General features: G+C 37.4%; 4 protein-coding genes across 6 annotated transcripts; 1 reads left to right on the top strand and 3 right to left on the bottom strand.

The window, feature by feature from the left end:
* The first annotated feature begins 257 nt into the window (after nucleotides 1-257).
* Nucleotides 258-4092, top strand: LOC111477840. Its single transcript, XM_023121770.1, has 3 exons — nucleotides 258-2319; nucleotides 2480-2570; nucleotides 3647-4092. Exons 1-3 carry the CDS (start codon nucleotides 406-408, stop codon nucleotides 3835-3837), a joined length of 2196 nt encoding a protein of 731 aa, XP_022977538.1. The 5' UTR covers nucleotides 258-405; the 3' UTR covers nucleotides 3838-4092.
* Nucleotides 4093-4504: 412 nt separating this feature from the next.
* On the bottom strand, nucleotides 4505-6637 carry LOC111478827 (CBS domain-containing protein CBSX5-like). Its single transcript, XM_023123316.1, has 2 exons — nucleotides 6199-6637; nucleotides 4505-5546 (listed from the first exon to the last, which is right to left on the bottom strand). The coding sequence occupies exons 1-2, from the start codon at nucleotides 6534-6536 to the stop codon at nucleotides 4703-4705; spliced, it is 1182 nt and encodes a 393-aa protein (XP_022979084.1). The 5' UTR covers nucleotides 6537-6637; the 3' UTR covers nucleotides 4505-4702.
* A 1950-nt stretch (nucleotides 6638-8587) lies between these two features.
* Nucleotides 8588-11073, bottom strand: LOC111478705 (clathrin light chain 1-like). Of its 2 annotated transcripts, none has more exons than XM_023123119.1 (3): nucleotides 10641-11073; nucleotides 9396-9549; nucleotides 8588-9307 (listed from the first exon to the last, which is right to left on the bottom strand). In XM_023123119.1, the coding sequence occupies exons 1-3, from the start codon at nucleotides 10970-10972 to the stop codon at nucleotides 8837-8839; spliced, it is 957 nt and encodes a 318-aa protein (XP_022978887.1). In that variant the 5' UTR covers nucleotides 10973-11073; the 3' UTR covers nucleotides 8588-8836. The 2 variants fall into 2 exon arrangements, with proteins under 2 accessions (XP_022978887.1, XP_022978888.1); XM_023123120.1 differs by having other exon boundaries at nucleotides 8588-9289.
* A 784-nt stretch (nucleotides 11074-11857) lies between these two features.
* LOC111478703 (RNA polymerase II C-terminal domain phosphatase-like 1) lies at nucleotides 11858-17961 on the bottom strand. Of its 2 annotated transcripts, XM_023123114.1 has the most exons (13): nucleotides 17698-17961; nucleotides 16583-17059; nucleotides 15983-16193; nucleotides 15667-15824; nucleotides 15485-15555; nucleotides 15217-15322; nucleotides 14968-15051; nucleotides 14043-14585; nucleotides 13864-13927; nucleotides 13356-13483; nucleotides 13197-13250; nucleotides 12607-12703; nucleotides 11858-12505 (listed from the first exon to the last, which is right to left on the bottom strand). In XM_023123114.1, exons 1-13 carry the CDS (start codon nucleotides 17959-17961, stop codon nucleotides 12378-12380), a joined length of 2385 nt encoding a protein of 794 aa, XP_022978882.1. In that variant the 3' UTR covers nucleotides 11858-12377. The 2 variants fall into 2 exon arrangements, with proteins under 2 accessions (XP_022978882.1, XP_022978883.1); XM_023123115.1 differs by lacking the exons at nucleotides 11858-12505; nucleotides 12607-12703 and adding an exon at nucleotides 12753-13088 and having other exon boundaries at nucleotides 13136-13250.
* Between the last annotated feature and the right edge of the window lie 1721 nt (nucleotides 17962-19682).

Below are 19682 nucleotides of genomic sequence, written 5' to 3'. Positions count from 1 at the left end.
AATTCTCAATTAAAAAATGGCAAAAAATATATTTATTTTTTTTTGTAAGCATTAAAAAAATATTAGCAAATAATAAATGCATTATCTAATTATTTGAATATATATTTGGCCATGCACTCAACAATAACAAGTTAAAAAAATTATTTATTCCAGAAGACACTTCCTATAAATAAAATTTAACTCTTTATATTTAAAAAAAAAACGTTTATATATATATATATAAATACTTTATTAATTAGAAAATTATGATGGGTGGGAAGTAAAATTATCCCTTTTCGATTATTTATGCACGTAATAACCCCATTCTGACCGCAGGCTCCTAATCCATGTCTATGTGACCGGAATACGCCGTCTGAAAGCGGTGGCAGCCGCCGTAGTTGCCGTGCAATTAGGTTTTCTTTCCAAATGAACTTCCTACTTTCTAACAGATCCATTTGTTTTTCCTGTCTTCATTTCCCAGCTCCCAGTAATCTATTTCACCGACAAAGCCCGAATCTCCTAATCTGTAATCCGAAGAGATCGCTTCTGAAAACTTCCATATTCTGCTCCAGCGGAGATTGCAATCTGACGAACTCCGCAAGATACGGCGGATGGGACGATAATGGTTTTGTAAGTGATTCAGATCAGTTCCGTAATTTTTTGGTTTCTGTTGGCATCGATCATAAAAGACATTTGTTCACGTTTGTCTTCGGGTTTTTATGTGCTTTGGCCATTTCCAGAGTTAAAGTCTATTCAATTGCTGTTTTTCCAGCATCTGTTTTTGTTTTTGCTGTTGGATTTTCTCTTGGATTTGTTCGTGGTGGAAGTGTAGATGGCCTAAATTTACTTGGGAATAAAAACCGGGGGAAAGAGGAAATTTCTGGGTTTCACGCTGAGAGTTTAAGAAATTTGGTGGAGATTTTTGATCGGTTTGCCGTCAAACTTGATAATTTGAAATGTAGTATACAGAATGCTGTTGATTCTAGGGAAATTACACTTAGTGATTTAGAAAGCTACGTTAAGGTTTTAGAATCGAATGATTTTTCAACCTCCAATGCTATAAAGGCTGTTGAGGCCTTGATTAATGATGGGGGCAGCTCCAAAGCTGTTGTTCTTGAGAATCATAAACCAAGTAGAAAAGTTAAAGGCCCAGGAGATGTGGGGTTTGAGCTTTTGCGATCCTTCGGCAGTTTGCTTGGAGAAAAGTTGGTTGGTTCTAAGCCCAATAAAGTGAAAAACAATGTTAAGCCACAGATGTCGCCGCTCAATTCGGTTGACAATCAAACTAAAAGGAGCTCAATACCATCTGAAGTTGGTTCGATAGATACTGCTACTGGTTCTAATCCAGCTATAAGTTTAGATGCTTTTGAGGTATCGAGGAAAAAGCATGCTATGGAGATGGATTATTTTACACGAGTTAACATTACTCGAGAAAGGGATAGCATAAATTCAAAGGGAATGCATGGGAGTTCAAAAAGATTTATTGATGGTGAAGACTACAAGAATAATAGATTGCAGTACCGGGACGATTACCTTAATATTTCTAACACGGATCTTAACAACAAACTCGAAAATTCACAACTTCATGATAATTTTCTTAATGCTGGGGACTATAGTTTCAAAATGAAGCATAGGGAGACTAAAACTTCCTTTGTAGAAGAGCGTGGATTCGAGGAAAATAATGGAGCTTATAGGTCCTCTCACATGTCGAAGAGCGAGAGTGAAATATATAGATCCCAGTTTAGAGAAGCGGGAGCAAGGAAAAAGGAAAATCCTCATTTAACTGATCAACCATTTGGAGAAGAGAACGATGTTGCTTCCTCATCATCTTCATTGATTTATGATGATGCAATGTTCAATAAATGCCTTATGGAAGCTAATGATCTTCTAAAACAAGCTAAGGATTTGATGAAGTATAGACGCGATGAAGAGCGTGTGGAGGTCATATTATGCCAGTCTGCTAGTTTGTTGGCAAAGGCAACAACTATGAAGCCCATGAGTTTGCTGGCAGTTGGTCAGTTGGCAAATACTTATCTTCTTCATGGAGAATTGAAGTTAAGAATTAGTCGCGAGTTAAGAAAACTTCTAGCAGGAAAAGAGCCCGAATCTATTGGGAAATGGTTTGAAATGGTGGAGGGACTAGATGATGATTCTATTACTAGAAGAGATAAACTAACATCCATTCTCGTTAGTGTGTGTGAAGAGTGTGAAGAACTTCTTGTGATGGCAGGTAGAAAGTATAGAATGGCATTATCAATCGACCGGAATGACGTGCGAGCACTATATAACTGGGGTCTTGCCCTCTCCTTTCGTGCACAATTGATTGCAGACGTTGGACCGGTGAGTACCATATTCTACACATCGGTAACCTGAATGCTGTTAAGAAAGCTGTTATTCTAGTAATTTTTTGATAGTCGTCATCCACAAGTATCTTGTTCTTTTTACGCTATATGATGTTTCTCGCTATTTAAAAGGTTCTCCTTGTCATATCAAATTTCAGGAATCAGCTTTTGATGCTGATAAGGTCTTTTTAGCTGCCATTGATAAATTTGATGCAATGATGTCAAGAGGCAATGTTTATGCACCCGACGGTATGTTTTCTAGACTTGCTGCTCAAATTGAATGCCACAAAAGTATACATTTGCTTGCTATAAGTGAGATCTAGAAAACTTGCCTTCAAGAAATTTTAGAAATTGAAATAATTTTGAAGTCCTTGGGGTGTGCTTCATATGTGGGCACCAAAATCTGAAAGTTTGGGAATCCAAAACTCATGTTAGTATTAAGCATTGATATCTTAATTCTACCATGAATACCTAACATAAAAGCTAATTCTTTAGGTTCCCATTTATTAACATTATTTCCACGTATGAGTTTCTTTTTATTAATGTTTTCAGGATCTAGACCAAGATTCAAAAACTAAAAAAAAAAATAGTTTTTTTGAAACTTGTTTGTTTTTTTAAAATTTGGCTAAGAATTCAAATGTTTTCTTAAGAACGATGAACTTCGAGAAAACAAACACAAATTTCAATCATCGAAGGAGAGGCCTTAATGTCTTTAATAGCGACTATTCTTTTGGTAGAGTTTTACATACCAAACACAAGCATCCAATTCCATTGTCAACTTACCAAATACCCTTTCATGATTATTATAGAAACATTGAAACATGTGCGATCACTTACCAAACAGTTCTGTGTAGCATATTGCTGAGTAGGAGATGGCCCCGGGGGCGGGTTTGAAATACTGAAAGCTAAGCTTTGCTTATGTTTAGTATCCAGTTAGTTATAATAGGGTGTGGTTATTATAGAGATCAGCTGCATGAGGGGGTTGGTTTGTTAGACTGGCCATTGAGATTGGGCACTCCTTTCACAGTTTGTTAGTCTAGAAGTAATAAATGGATGAACGAGCGAGTGAAAGAAGGAAATCTGGTGAGAAATCGAGAGGAGGAACAATTCAAAGCCCTCGAAAATCTGGCGTGCACATTGTAACCATTATTGGTAGATTACCTGTATATTTCCATTCTATTCTGTAATTCTTTCCGTGTCCTATCTGCCTAGCAGCTTTGAGTTGATTCGAATGGTTAGAATTGTTTAGGACACCGTTTATGAGATGGTTATACTACCAACGATTTTCATTTTGCGTGTAACATAACGCATCTTCCTTATTGCAGCTCTGTTCAGATGGGCTATGACGTTGCAGCAACGATCTCGGTTAAGGCCTAACAATAGCAAAGAGAAGCACAAGTTGCTGCTGCAGGCGAGACGGCTCTATGAAGACTCATTGAACATGAACTCCGACAATGTTCAAGTAAGAGAAGCCTTAATGTCCTGTATATCTGAGCTTCAGTTCGGGCAGTATTAGCAATTTTGTTAGAATTTTGATTGGTGGTCGTAGCTGTTCATTTATGTCATTAAACGAGTCGTGTCGTTATTACAACAGCTCGTTGCACTGATACCCATCTTAAAAAGAAAATCAATATTGAATACAGTAATAATAATACAAGCCACTGCTTGAAATGTTGCTGAGGCAATACCAATACATGAGATGAACTTCCATTTCTATACGATGGTATGATAAAGAGAAATTGATGTTTATCGACAAGTTTCTGATGGTTTATATCATATTTTCATATAGAAGTAGTCATTTATAAAATAAACCATGTCAATGAATGAGCTCTTATATCTAGTCAGTTACTAACAGAAAAACCAAGTCAATCCATTCCTATGTTTCAAACGATGCACTTTAGAATTGTGAGATCCCACCCTAGAGAGGGGAACAAAACATTTCTTGTAAAGGCATAGAAACCTCTCTCTAATAGACAAAACCATGATGATATGTAGCAGGCTAAAGAAAAGAAAACAATATATGTTAGTTGAGTACGCTGTGAATTATGAGATTTCACGTTGGTGAAACGTTTCTTCTAAGGGTGTGGAAACTTCTCTCTAGTAGACACGTTTTATTAAAATTGTGAGACTGACGACTTAGACTGTTATAAAAATAATTAAGTCTGAGAGAGATGCTTTTAGAAAAAAAAAGTTTAGAAAGCTGCAATAATCAACAGTTATCATCAGAACTAGTAGAAAGTGAGTCTACGTGTTAAGGATTTACATTGGATCCAAAATAAAGTGAGCAAAATAACACAACTGAGTTGAAAGCCACACCCAATGTAGAACGTTATTATTGTAGTTTCGGGTTAAGATTAGGCAAAGCTGTTGCTGATGTCCTTTTAACGCAAGGATTTCAAGTGCTCCTGGAAAATCTTCAGCATCGATGCAAACGTGATGATACCAACCAAGGGTCCATCTTCTTCGATCACCCACATACTTGTAACACGGCGCGCAAGAGCTTGAATCATCACTGCCACCAATGAACTCCGGGGATTGCACACAGCAGCCTCTGAGCTCCTCACTTGCCTGGTTGAACACCTTCGTAACCTTCCACTGCTTCCCCAGCTAGAGACAGAATCATCATCTGAGGAGGATGAATAAAATGAAGAACATGAGAATATTGCTGTTTCTTCTTCCACCCAGTCCAACAGTGCCCCTAAGTTTCTTTCTTCCAGTCTGTCTTTGATCAAATGAACCAAATCCTCCGGTGGGTCACCATAGTCAACATACGCCATTAGCTCACCTGCTGAAAGTGTTGCAATCGCAGCCGTTACAGTTACATCACAAGAATTCATTGTGAGGGGTGAGATTTCTCCGATCAACTTCCCGTCTGAGTCGACAATTGCAACGGAGGATTGCTGGATGATGGCTTGAGAAAGGAGGGGCAGGGCAGAAAATGCAGGATCGTCGTAGTGTACAGCAAGGATGTTGGCTGTGTCAATGGCGTTGAGGGAATTAATGGGAGTGATGGAGGTTGGGCAAAAAAGCCCAATAGAGTTGAGTAAGTAACGGATTATGTCCTCTTGGGAGAGCCAACAGTATTCAAGGTCATTGTGAAGCGGGCAGTCGAATGGTGCAACTTCCTTGAGAACCTTCTTTCTGGACTTTGCAGAGGTTTTAGTTTGAATTGGGACTACGAGATTTTGCGCGCCTTCGAGGAGGAGATCTATGGCTTCCACCAAGCTGAAAGTTATCGGAGAAAGCTATCAGTTTATACATTAAAAGCGATATATTTCGGCTACATGGAAGAATTGGTAAACGAAATGACTTCTGACATTAGGATTCTGCACAATCAGCCTTTTGTTCGAAGCTTCTATCGATGATCGATTAAGCTCTGATATTGTAGAGAAATTCAGTTTTCTAATGCAGACTATAGGGAGACGATTGAGAATATCATAAAAGTTTCAAAGGAAACACAGGATTATTAATTCAAAAGTCATGCAGAAAGCCAACAAGAAAATCTAGCTAAGAAAAAGTTGGATAAAAAAGAGAAACAGGAAATATTATATTCAAATAAAAAATCAATAAACATGGATCATGCTGTTTTGCAGTTCATAGTTCTGAGATTGATTTTCAAGATCAGAGTGAATTACAGAGATGGTGTTTAAATAGGCCGAAATGGAAGGAGATGTAAATGACAATTGCACGTTTTCGTCATCAACAGAGCAGAGAAAACACGACAATATTGTATTCCAACTCCAGAGAAACCAAGAACGCAACAAATTTTCCAGGAAAAAAGCAAACGTGAATCAGAATACAAAAACAAGAAAATTCAAAACGGAAGAACTATATATACTCTAATCAAGATAAAGTGAAGGAAAACAGAATTACTCACCTAGCATGAGGCTCTAAATACCTAACGACGACAGGAACCTCAGGAATGAGAATCGAAACATAAGATTGAAGCGCGACGGCAGGTTGCGAGAGGTTCTCTTCTCTACAAAGGAATAAGATAACATCAACAACAGAAATCTTGCCAATACATCTGCAATCATGATCGGAGGCGGTTTTGGAGGAATGGCAGGCGCAACTCCAGACGCTGATGTAGTTTTGACGGAGCCTCTTGAGCACAGAGAGGGCGTGAGCGAGTGTGGCGGAGACAGGGATCGACCTTAGTGGGGGCTTTCCAAGGCATATGTCAGAGACCTCATGAGCCAATAACCTCATAGCCATGCACAAGCAGGAAGACGAACACAGAGGAGAGAGAAACTGAGGTTGAAGAAGCTTCTAGAGAGAGAGAGAGGAGGAGGAAGACGCTCGTGAGTTCGTTTCTAACTTCATTCCACTATTATTGTGAAGAGGACGATCGCTTTTGCATTTTAGAATCAGTTTTTTTTTTTTAAATTAAAAAAAAAGGGTTAAATAACGGATTCGGTAAGAAAAGTCAGTACTTTAAATGCACGTAAACAACACGCGGGTATGAAAGCGCGTGACAGTTTTTAACATTGGGTTGTAACCATTAATAATTACAGCAAGGCTAAAACAACCGCAGCCGTAACTTGTTTGTAAAGGTCAAATGTGTGGGTCCCACACGTAATTTAATAGAATTATTAAAAAAAAATGTGATGTGTATAGACATTATCATCAATACAACAGACAGATCCACGGGTGGCGGATATTATCTTATTTGTACTTTTTCTTTCGAGCTTTCCTTCAAGGCTTTAAAACGCATGTGCTAGGAAAAGGTTTTCACACCATTATAATGGTAATTTGTTCTCCTCCCAACCAATGTAGGACATCACAGCCCAAAGAGAACAATATCTGCTAGCGGTGGATATGAGGGCGTTACTAATGGTATCAGAGCCAGACACCATATGATGTGTTAGTCTTGTCACTATTTTCCGAAGAGAGGACAATATCCGCTAGCGGTGGATTTTGGGCATTACTAATGGTATCAGAGTCAAACACCGAACGATGTGTCAATCTACTTCGTTATTTTCCGAAGAGGGTAGACACAAGACGGTGTGCCAGTAAGAACGTTAGGCCCCAAAGGAGGTGGATTTGGGGCGGTCCCACATCGATTGAAGGAAGGAAAGAGTGACAACGAGGACGTTGGGCCCCAAAGGAGGTGAGATTGTGATGTCCCACATTAGTTGGGGAGGAGAACAAAACACCATCTATAAGGGTGTGGAAACCTTCTCTAGCAGACACGTTTTAAAGTTTTGAGGGAAAGCACAAAAGAGAAAGCCCAAAAAGGACAATATCCGATAGATATGAGGTATTACATTATTGATATTTTTATTGTTTATTATAAAAAACCGACAAAAATAATAATGAATATGTAGTGCGGTTGATGGCTGTCTTGTAATTTGGGACAACTTGGAGGTGATTAAAGCGGGATGTGCCAAGTCATTAGCCCCATTTCCACCTGGCAATATTTTGGTCATATTCGTTAAAAAAGAAAGACTTGTTTTAAAGGAGCTGGAATCTGACGTGGATTTTGTAATTGGAATTGAAAAAAAATTCGCAGGTTGTATGTTAGATAGTGAGTTTTGAGTATCCGACAAAGAAGACGTAGGCAATGCCTAGAGTTGACAGTGAAGGGGTGATGTGTGGGGCCAACTTTAAGGTTGATGTCCAGTCAAGTGTTCACAGCATGCCACGTGTTGGGAGTGAAGCCAACTGGGTAGCCTGGGGATCACATGCTTGATTCACATATCCAACTTTTTTTTTTCTTTTTTTTTTTCTCTCTCTCTCTCTAATTTCTGATTCCTTGAACTTGGGATTCATGAAAAAGAAAAGTATATGATTTTACATTAATGCCTTTCTTCTTCTTTTTGATTGAATACTATAAAACGTTTACAGGATTAATAATATCAGCAGCATACTATAAAAATAAGAAATAAGTTATTATAGATGGTAAGATCCCACATCGTAATAACGAAAAACCTCTCCTTAATAGAAAACTTTGAGAGGAAGTTCTGAAGAGAAAGCTTAAAGAGAACCGTGAGAAAACCTTGAAGGTAAGTCTGGAAAAGAGAGCTCAAAAAGAGCGGTGAGAAAACTTCTCCCTAATGGAAAACCTTGAGGGAAAGTCGGAAGAGAAAGCATAAAAAGAGCGGTGGGCTTATATGAAATACATTTTAGTTTTTGTATACATAAGCTTTGTAAAAATAAAAAATAAAAAACGTACCTTACCTTAAGAACAAGAAATTTAGTACTCAGCACAAACAGAAACAATCTGAATGGATAAACAAGCCATGATTACAGAACCAAACATCATCTACTGTGGAAATGAAGAAATAATTTGGGAATGTAAAAATCAGAACCTGGACAAGTCCAAAAGATAATGCCACTAGAGAAGAGACCGTCATAAGGTACAGAAGAATAAATGCTGTATAATAAGAGATCACAACTGATTACACATTCAAATCCAAGGATAGACAAACAAACGAAAACAACGAAGCCTCAAAGGAAAAAAAAGTAAAAAGTATTGAGCAGAAGGAAGCTGATGATGGCTATGGCTATGTCGTTTATGTGGCAATTTGATCCTCAGCGGCAGCTGGTTCTTGAGGTTTGTGAGAAGTGCCATTGGCATTGGCAGTGGCAGTGGCAGCTCCAGGTGCAGGATCAGATGATGCTTTTGTTGCTGCTGCTGCTGCATCCTTTTCTTTTTTGGCATCCTTTCCATCCTTTGCATTTTTGGCATCCTTGGCATCCTTGGCATCCTTGGCATCCTTGGCAGGTGGGGGTGGGGGTGGCTTCATATGAGGTGGGGGTGTGTGCTTCAATTTTACAAGAATTTGACGCATTCTCGAAAGGTCGGTAGGCTTCCCAGGCTTCGGACCTTGAACAACCATTATAGATGGTTTCTTTTCTTCATCCTTCTTCTTTCCTCTCTTTTTCTCAATATTAGGAACTTCGTTGGGAATTAGTTCTGCAATTGCTTTCCAGTATTGTTTATCAGCCTCTTTATGAAACTTCTCCTGGTTTTCCAAGTATAGCTGCTCCCAAAATGCAATGCAAAAATCTATACTAAGAAACCAGAGCTGGAGATCATATACAAACACAAAAGAAATGTACTTATTATACCTTCTCTCTTTCTCTGTTGTTAACTTTCTTACTCTCAATATTAAGCTTCCTTTTCTCATAGAAACTTATTTTATACTCCTCGGCTTCTTCAATTATTTTGATTCTCAATTCTTTCTCCCTTTTCTCCTTCTCTTCAAGTTCAATGGCATTTTGGCTGCACCAGCAAAACCCGTTATTTTAAGTTCAAATTGGAAAGACAAAAGATATATACTTGAAATACAACTTCAAGGAACTCAAATTGGCCATCAAAAACAAATTTCAATTTCTGCTATCTAAAGGGGAAAAGGTCGTCAACTAAACAACAGAGAGAGATAATAAAGAGTTCCAAAGATTTCAATTGAAGATCTACTTCATGCAATTGCTGTCTTATGAATCCCTCATGCGTTTTTTTGTAATGGTTCCATCCTAAACACGGCAAACTACTCCAAACAAAAACCAAAAATTCATAACATGGGTCATGGCTAAATCGTATAATCCATAGTTATCTTACCGAAGATTTACCGGAACTTGCTCGAACTTCCACAGTTCCACATAGATCGACAACAATATAGACCCACTAATAATAGTAATTTGACTTGTATGGCTATGACCCTGACTGATCTACTAACATTCAGCTGAAATTCTGCATAAACTTCCACATATATCGACAACACATACACCCACTGATAATTAGTAGTTTGAGTTTAATGGCTATGTCCCTGACTGATCTACTAATATTCCGCTGGAATTCAGCTTGAACTTCCAGAGATTTACCTAAACTCTGTTTGAACTTCCACATATATCAACAACGACATAGACCCACTAATAATGAGCAAATCGACTTAATCACTTGTCCCTGACTAATCTACTAATATATACCTCGATCAAAGCTCACTGAAGCGGTAGCTTCTTCATCTAACTATACTAATTGAGGTGCAGAAGTCCCTAGATCTAAGTTCTTTAATTCACCACATTTTAATGCAAATTGATCAATATAGTTGCCCTCATCAAATCAGTCTATGCAGAATTAGGAAGACAGAATGGAGAAATAGTCCAGATCAATCAGTGTTATCAAGTAAAAACACAACAAGAAGATGAACGGTAGAGATCCGAAGTTGTTCACAAAAGAATCAGATCTAAACCGATACAGAGCTACAAAGTAGCAGCAGTAGCAGCAGCAGCAGCAGCAGAAGAACAAGAACAAGAAGGAGAAAAAACTCTTCAGCTCCAAGAAACCTAAAAAAATTGAGGGTCTCAAGATCTTACCGACGCCATTCACGAAGAGCATATCCTTCTTCCACGCCCATCTCGGTGGGAGGCGGAAGAATTGGACCATCCGATACGAAAACACCATCACCAACTTCCTCCTCAGCCGCGCCATAGCCGTTTCCATTTCCGTTCTCCATATGAATCGGATCAAACGGAGTCTGAGAGTAGTTAGGGCTCGGATCGTCGAATCCGAAGACATCCGGCGAGGCAGGAGTGTGCTCGACGCTTACATCGGCGTCCCCAGGGAAGCCGCCGGAGAAATTGGTGTAGGATCCGTAACCGCCATAGCTATCTTCACCGTCCATACTGTAGGCGTCGAAGGCGGACATTTTTGCGCTCTCCAACACCGCAGAGATGGCCTTTATGGGTTGGGTTTGTAAATGAGAAAAACACGGGGACGACTCGCTGGACTCTCTTTAGAGCTAATTTGACCCTTTTATATGCTTTATACACATTCTAACAAATTTTCAATTATTCTTCTTTTTCTCATACACCTTTTATTTTTTTAGTAAAAAAAAAAAATATATATATATATATATATATATAATCATTAAATTTAAGATAATTGATATTTTATGTATTAAATTATATTTGAATTAATTGAGCATCAGTATCTTATCTTATCCATTAAACTATGCTCCTGTTATAATAGAATAGAAAATTTATGATGAGCTTGTTGCGAATTTAAATATTTTAACATCAATTAATAAAGGCCTAAGAATATAAGTTTATTGAATTATAATATAGTTTAATTATATCGTCACTTCATCTTAAATATTACTTGTATGGGACGATGCAATGAAGTTTTGTATCTATCAAATGAATGCCACCTAAAGTTGTAAGAATAGGTTAATGCATCTCCCGGACATTTATTTAAATCCTAACTCTTATAGATTTTGAGTGTAATTGTTGAGTAGCATTTGGGAGTGATTATTTGTAGATCTAGAAAAATTTCATCTATCTAGAACCATTGTTTACATTTTATACTATTCTGAATTGACAAACTTAGCAGCAAGAATGTTCTTATAATCATTTTATCCTCCTGATAAGAACACAAAAACAACATTCAAGTTCTGTAATGTAATAAAAACCAGTCAGAAAGTATTCAAAGAAAAAAAACTCGCTTTACAATTCTACATCGTTCATCGTTCTTGAGCTTGGAACGTCGATGGGGGTAGGGGTGGGGGGAAGCCTAACTGTTCATTGAGATATGAAACATAAAATAAAGGGTTAGTTTGCTATATAATGTGAATAATGAGTCTGCAGATCAAGAAAACATTCCTGAATACCAGTAAAAATTTTCGACCTGAGCTCAATCAATAAATATTAAAAAAAAAAAACACTAAATTCTATATTGGAGTGAACAAGTCGGCAAAGCAGAGCATGAATTACAGGCTTCTGCAACCTTTTAACAGCAAGGGCTTCAGCTTGATGGGAGGAAAAATTTAAGTAGCAGGCGGATATTTGTGGCTCATCTCAACCTTGAGGTAAAAAAACATTTCACAGGGAGAGACATTGTGCTGCTGCTGCTGCTGATATATCAGAAGAAACTGAATGATCTTGCGATTTGGCTAGTCGTGATCGAGACGACGACTAGCACAAGGCGAGGTATTGCTTGTTAGTCCAACATGCTCTGAGTCTTCATGACCTTTAATAACCTCGAATATCCTGAAACATGCCTTTACAAGAGGGTCAAACAAATATGTTCATAAAACAGACGCATTTTCGGAACATTCATTTAGGTTTTGGAAGATTCCCGTGGAAGTCCGTCCTCATTCGTTTTCCAGATCCATTGTCGTTAGGAAATTTGTTCATATCGTTTGTAGACGTCGAGTCAGCCTTACAATGCGATACGTAAACATCTGCAAGACATAACATAGTTTATATGTCAGCCAGATTCACACCTTAGGAGGAGTTCTTTTTCATATAAATAATAGTAAGAGAAAAAATGAGGAGTCCGTACTAGCCAAGTTCTTTATAGAACCTTCAGCAGCATGTCGCTGCGCTTCCCTTCTTGTTTTACCAATTCCTTCACCAATTTTCTCTCCCACAAACCATGCCTACAAAAATCAAGCAAACAGGTTCACATGCTCTATAATCAGAACAAGTGGAGACAAGCAGCCTATAATAGAAGAAATCATTTAAAAAACACCCTTATTCTTACACAAGTTAAGTTACAATTCACAAACATTTCAAAACTACGTTTGGAGCAAAAATCATTCAGCGTTTCGAACAAAAATTAGGATCATTGCTCGCCACATCAAACAAGGTCTCAGTTTGCAGAAAAAATTCTAAAGGAAAGAAAGTTCAAGGGTTATATTGCAACTTTTCAAACAATAAGAATGTTTTTCAAACAAATGACAAAGCTCCGGATACTATTCATATAATTCAGCCAAAAATTTGTCAAGATCAGCGTCCGGGATCTTGTTGAAGAAATTACTTAAACTTGAGACAGTTTTATTGAATTATTCCAAGGAAAAAAAAAAAAAAACTTCATTCTGATCAAAGATTTTAAAACCAAAAAAGAACATGAAAGTGGAAATCATAAATTACCTCAACAGCAAACTGTAGATCTGTGCTGGAGACTAATGCTGGCTTAAATTCCACCTACAAGTTTTTTTCAACTCTCAAGGACTGGCTAGACTAGGGAGTAGCAAATGCATTACTTTCGAACTTCAACTTTCTATAAAGGAAAAGGTTGCCTCATATTACCTTGGTGCCAAACTTCATTGCAATTTCCTGTAGAGCTCCAACAGGGGTTTCACTCCAGATGGAGCGTCCAGATTCAATGTCATTCTCTCGACTTCTTGAAGATGATTGATTCATTGGAATCTCATCAGCTTTAAAAAGGCAATACAAAACGTAGCATAACCTCAATGAAATATAATAATAACCAACATGATAATTATTCACAAAATGCTGGCTAGAAAAAAAAAACAATGATTATCAAAGAAAAAACTCGCCCAAAAGTTAAAACCCATGGTTCAAAACAAAAACAATGATTATCAAAGATAAAGGGTTCGATTCATTTTTAATGTTAATCAAAGAGAAAATGAGAGATCGGGTCTCAAGTAGTAACAGTCAGCAAACAAATCATGACCCCTGAGCATTTAATATGAGAAAGAATAAAAAAAAATGGAAGAGAAAAAGAAATAGAAACTAAAAAAATTTGAAACAAAATTAAGAAAATCGACAAACAAGTGTGTCAAACATGGTTCACCTGAAAAGGCAGGATAACTAGATGGCCTTCGACTTACTCTCACACGATCATCTCTATAAAAAGCCTGCATGTTGATTAAAAACGACACTGAAGAATTATACAGTAGCTTTTCTCCTTGAAAAAAGGGGGAGTCGGAGGGAAAACTTCATGGATAGAAAATAAGCCAATAATCTAATTACCTCTTTTGACAATCTCTGATTTTCATGAGGAGTTTTAACAGGTGGAAAGGAACTGTCAATCTTGGGAAAAAATGAAGGATGATTAGACCTATGCTTCTCTCTGATCGGTTCTTCATCTACAGGGAACTCTTTGCGTGTCCAACTTAGTTGTAATGGGCTCATTTCTTCTTCCATTGGAGACCAACTTCCACGTGGTTGTGCACGTGGACCAACAACCTGCGGTAATGGAGGAGGCCTCCCTAAGAATGCAGGTTCACTTGATTGACGCTCTCTTGTATCTTGTCCATGTTGCAATATAAGAAGTCTACGCCTTGTATCAGGATCCAATTCTGATTCTGGTACCTCACCCTCCTCTCTAGCAGGAGAGCTTTGTAAACTTGGTTCAGAGGCGGCCACATGAGCCACTGAATCAACATGGGGAAGTGGCATGTTAGGAAAATATGGCGGAACTGGAACAGTGCCAGAAGCAGAAGCCATTGTATATTGAAGAGAAGGCACTCGTGGATCTGCACTGTTGACAGTTGAAGAAGCCAAAAATGCATCCTGGGGGAAGATGGAAGAGCAATCCTCTTCATATATGTATATTTATGAGTGTATGATAGATAGAGATCTTAAATTGAAGTAATATGCAGTCACAATGACTAATTGATATAGAGTTTAATGATTTGTTTTATGTTTTGCGTTGTTTAGTTCTTTGTAATTCTTGGATTTCTACCAGTCACAGTGCCAGAAGCATAATTTTTATCGAATAAAAGTTGCAGAATTCTTTCCACTACGCAACTAATGGTAACTTGAAAATTTAACTACTCAAATAATGTTATGCAAGATATTACTACGTTCACTTTCCATGAACTAATTAGCTCCCTGGTATATGTCAATGAAAGTTTAATTATGAACTCAATCAATAACCGATCTCTGTCAGTACCTTCATTCGTCTATCGCCTTCCATGTCTGACATACCATCAAAAGTTAGTGTATCTTTGTTTCCATTAGAGACCGAATATTCGTCCTGAAAAACATAAAAGAAGGGAAAGGAATGAAGCATTTAACAAGTCAGAGAAAAAAAAAATACAATAAGAAAAAAGGAAGGCGGAAGAAGCAATATCACGACCTCATTATCAAACTAAATTTGATTATTTTAGGGGAAAAGAATTAGAGAAAGAATCCTACTAACCTCTGAGCCGAGATAGTTGCTAACATCAGGTGGAGAGGGAATATCATTGGCATCATCTTCATAAGAAATATTATAAATTTTTTGCAGAAGGACCTCATCAAATTCCCTGAAACCAGCAGAACACCATGATTAACAAAAGAAAACTGATAACATGCATGAACTTGGACCATCTTCCAGAGTTAAAAACCTTAATTTCCAAATATTAAGAATAAGCATGGTAGAATTCATGTCCTTTTGTAAGGAACTTTAGCAGTCTTTTGAATCTTACCTGAAAAAACCACCTCTAACATAGCAGGCAACGTTCCTTGCTACACATAGAACAGGGACGGCATTATTTCCCTACCCAAAAAAAAAAAAAAAAAAAAGAGGAGAATATGAGATAAAACAAAGTTGCCTGATTTTTTAAGAAATCTTTCAAACTGAAATGCCAAACTGCAAATAAGAATATACTTCGGCGTTAGGGGCATAGTAAGGAGCAAATGCAGGAACAACGTGAACTCGAGGTTGATCCTTTTCATCCCACACTTTCAAACGATCATCAATTACTAGAGCCATCTTGGGGTGGCAAAAGCCATCTTGGAAGACATTGAACAATGACTTCCTAGAACCTAATGACATGGACCAAAAGAATATTAATAAAAATTAACTTGAGAATCTTTAAAATGGTAGAAAGACTAATATAAAGCATGACTTTAAGCAGTTTCGGAATATCTCCCTCAACAACAAACTGCCATACTATATATGTCCCTCGGAAAACTGTACTAACCAGACTTGACACAAACAATGCGATCCAGCAATTCCTTGGGATTTATCAAATTTGAATCTGGATCAAGAAGCCTCCACATCTCCAAAGCATAATCCCTTTCAGCCATTGTACACACATAGACCTCAAAACGCTTGCGACCTCTTGCAGTCAAGTAGCTCCGAAGATCTTCCCATGCAGGTCTCAACCTCACAAGAACACTTGTATCACGAATCTATGGAATTTCAGTAGTAGTCGAGTTAATATAACTATCATTCCATGATTTCACAAAATAGCTTCTAACTTTCATTGTGCAACATACTAGTCTAAATGAAATATCATATAAACAACTCATGCACCACTTACATGAACCTAATCTTGTCTCAGGCAAGCAACATCCGTATCGAATTACTTTCAGTCATTACAGCCAGAGATCCACAGACAAAATAGGTGAATCGTAAAAACATAGAGAATAAGCATCCAACATAAGGATACTAGAAAAAAAGCGCAATATGAATGTACATATGAACAATCAATGTGGAAAACAAGTGAACTGTATTGTTTGGTGGTCACTACACAATACTCAGAGACAATTAAAGCAAGAGCTGGATTAAACGTAGTTACCTGGGGGTTGATGCGAGTCAGAATGATATTTTTTTCATGCAATCGTATGAGTGGTCGAACAAAAGGTTGGTGATTGTCAGACAATGCAGGAACAACCTCCGATTGACTTTTAATCACTTTTCCATTTTCTATAACCTGGTCATTTTCAGCATATTGCTTTAGAATTAACTTGTCATCTTGATATCGCTCAACCTCTGCCAGCATGCCCGCAGTACGCTGTGGATCTACCTCACTGCTTATTTTTCGCTGCAGGGCTTCAATTTTATCCTCAAACGAGCGCATTGTATTTGCAACCACAAGTGTCTCATCAAGATCAAATACAATGCCAAGACATCTAAGATTCAGCATGACAAGACATGAATTGTAGAGTCCCATTGCAACATTGAAGCCCCAGAAACATGGATACTGCTTGTCATGATCTCTAGAATACATGGCTACCAAATGTAGCTCCTCCATTCCAAACACCATTATAGCAGTCTGTTTGAAGCAAACCCAATCATCAGTTTAGCAATACATCATATCAAGTATAACAGGCTGAGGAAGAACAGGTCACCACGTTGATGAAAACAAAAACTAAAATCGTATGCTAGGAGAGCAGAAAATTTTCCAGCTAGATAAAATATCAGAACCATTAGTAAAATTAGAAGTTTGAAAAATCAACTCCTGGGGCCGACCGAGTTCCCACATGCAATTAACATCTACACAAATTTTCAGCTTATTGCTTTAATTTTCTTGCAGAACAAAATCCTAAGTTTAAAGCCATACTGAAACTACCAGAAGCAAAATCTTCAAAATAATATCATCAGCCAGACATGCTGGAGCAAGAAAACAGCACGTCAAATTGCTTCCATAAGTTTAACAATCGAGGATAAGTAGCAGATATCATACAAATTTCAAAAAATGTGAGCCAAGATTGCAGCATCATTCTCAACTAAAGTAACAAAGTTTTGTCAATATAATTGAAATGTTTCTATTCTAGTCCTTGTAGGATGAACAAAGTTTGATTTAGAATTCAGATTTTCTTTTTCTCGTTCGTGTTAATCTCTCTGGTTTTTTTCCCCCCCTTACTTTTGTCTTTTGGTCTCCTTTCTTATTTTTGAGTTGTGTTTTTATACCTTATTCTCCATGATACACGAGGAGTGCAAAAGATGGAGCGGCATGTCCTGTGACTGCGAGGTCTTTGACTCCATTTTGAAGCAAATTCCAGAGGCTGCAATGGTATGAAGCACTGCAAGTGGTGGGCACCTCTCACTCGGTTGCGAGAGGTGACTTATTCTGATTTCCTTCACTTCGATGTTCTTGTAGCCATTCTTTTCTTCTGGGTAAATCTCTACCTCTCCCAGTAGCACATCCCCTTGGTAAACCACCGATTTATACATTCTTCCCTCCAATCTCCTTCCTCAATATGTCACACTATTTGGCTTTTTGGCTCTGGAAATTTCATCAAGTTTCTATATAATCCCATAGGTTTCAATGAATTCCTTTCCAGACGACAAGAAATTTTAAAAAGATCATGATCGTCCAGAATGCTTTAGATTTGATCCAGTTTTTGTTGCAAATTAAAACACCGATCCGTCAAGAAACAACAGAACAAAACAAGATTCGGTTCTTCTTTTTTTCCTTGGTGGAAAACAAATTTAAGATCCTGATTGATGATGAAGATGAGTTGCGATGATGTTGCAATGATGTTGCGATGATGTTGCGATGATGATGAACAAAAAAAAAAAAAAAAAAAAAAAAAAAAAAAAAAAGGAGAAAAACAAAACTCTAATCAACTCGATTCGATCTCTGGATTAGGAGAACTCTTATTTTATCTCGGTGGTGGTCAGGCAATCCTAGGGTTCGTATATGGCGATAACGAAGGACTCTGTGAATGACATGAAACCCTAGATCGGTCCAGAAAGCGAAATCTCAAAATTTCACAATTGGAACTTCCCGCAGATGAGACTGTTGAAATAAATAATATTTTAATTAATTATTATTTCACAATTGGATTCATATTTTTCTTTTTATAACTTCTTTTCCTCTGCAAATTTTTCTATTTTCTACGCTTAACTATAATTGTCTTCAGCCTTTGGTTTCCCACATTTTTAAGGGGCAAGTTCGGTAATAAACAGTTGATGAGGGGCCTAACTGAAAGGAAAATAAAGTTAGGGGGCGGAATGTGAATTTTTCCCGTCTGCTTTTACATTTTTTTTTTTTTATAAATTAAGTTATTTTAATCCGAAGTGTGATTTTATTATGCTTTTTTTTAAACCTATAAATTCATAATTTTGGGGAAAATACATTAAAGTTAATCAAATTAAATCATCCTATTTACTTTGAATTTTTTTCTTTTATTATTTTTATGTACTTTTTAAAAATCAAAGAATATAATTTTAGTGATTAAAATTTGGTCGTATAATTTTAAATATTTTGATATAGGTCGCATATAATTTTGTTAAATCTTGCAATTCATTTATATTATTATAACTCATTGCCACATAGAAAAATTCTTTTTTAAAAAACAAAATAATGGAAAAACAGGCTGATTTTTAGGCTGTAGAAAAACAATATAATTTGCAATTTAATCAAATTATAGGGACTAAATTGAAAATTTAAGACTTTCCCCCGAACACAGCTTACAACTTTCATCGTACTGTGCTCTCCAAAGAGCAACTCTTCTCAAAATCTCAAAAGGTACTGAGTTGGAATCCCATTCTAACTAAGGATTCTTGTGGTTCCGGAGAATCCAGCTACAGGAGAACCAGGAACGGAGAGCTTTCCCCCCTTTTCCGCCCGCCTCTTTGGTCTTAAGAATGCTGGTTTTAAGAATGAGTGATTGCCCTTCTCCGACCCTTACTGCCCAACCCGATAGCGGACAGCTAATGCGTTCCACTTATTGAACAGGGTTCTATGGTCGGTCAGCGACCCCTGAATACCGAAGGCGTCCTTGGGGTGATCTCGTAGTTCCTACGGGGTGGAGACGATGGGGTCGGTCCATGGATTTTCCTTCCTTTTGCCACATTTCGCTCAAAGACAATATAATATTTGTTAATTAATAAAAGGTTGGAAATAAAATGAATAAGATTAAGAATGTTGCTCATTAATTTTTCAAACT

Source organism: Cucurbita maxima, unplaced genomic scaffold, assembly GCF_002738345.1.
Source record: "Cucurbita maxima cultivar Rimu unplaced genomic scaffold, Cmax_1.0 Cma_Scf00004, whole genome shotgun sequence".
NCBI lineage: Eukaryota > Viridiplantae > Streptophyta > Magnoliopsida > Cucurbitales > Cucurbitaceae > Cucurbita > Cucurbita maxima.
The sequence above is the reverse complement of the archived record's forward strand: the minus strand, read 5'-3'. Positions and strand labels throughout refer to the sequence as shown.

Excerpts from the sequence above, each read along its gene's own strand:
- LOC111478705 (XM_023123119.1), bottom strand. The coding sequence starts at position 10,972 with ATGTCCGCCTTCGACGCCTACAGTATGGACGGTGAAGATAGCTATGGC. Across the intron at positions 9,550-10,640 it reads GCTCTTCGTGAATGGCGTCG|CCAAAATGCCATTGAACTTG; the intron begins GTAAGATCTTGA and ends TTGCTGGTGCAG. Across the intron at positions 9,308-9,395 it reads ACAACAGAGAAAGAGAGAAG|CTATACTTGGAAAACCAGGA; the intron begins GTATAATAAGTA and ends TTTTGGGAGCAG.
- LOC111478827 (XM_023123316.1), bottom strand. The coding sequence starts at position 6,536 with ATGGCTATGAGGTTATTGGCTCATGAGGTCTCTGACATATGCCTTGGA. Across the intron at positions 5,547-6,198 it reads TATTTAGAGCCTCATGCTAG|CTTGGTGGAAGCCATAGATC; the intron begins GTGAGTAATTCT and ends GATAACTTTCAG.
- LOC111478703 (XM_023123114.1), bottom strand. The coding sequence starts at position 17,961 with ATGTATAAATCGGTGGTTTACCAAGGGGATGTGCTACTGGGAGAGGTA. Across the intron at positions 16,194-16,582 it reads TGACTCGCATCAACCCCCAG|ATTCGTGATACAAGTGTTCT; the intron begins GTAACTACGTTT and ends GAAATTCCATAG. Across the intron at positions 14,586-14,967 it reads AAGGCGATAGACGAATGAAG|GATGCATTTTTGGCTTCTTC; the intron begins GTACTGACAGAG and ends ATCTTCCCCCAG.
- LOC111477840 (XM_023121770.1), top strand. The coding sequence starts at position 406 with ATGAACTTCCTACTTTCTAACAGATCCATTTGTTTTTCCTGTCTTCAT. Across the intron at positions 2,320-2,479 it reads TGATTGCAGACGTTGGACCG|GAATCAGCTTTTGATGCTGA; the intron begins GTGAGTACCATA and ends ATCAAATTTCAG. Across the intron at positions 2,571-3,646 it reads CAATGTTTATGCACCCGACG|CTCTGTTCAGATGGGCTATG; the intron begins GTATGTTTTCTA and ends TCCTTATTGCAG.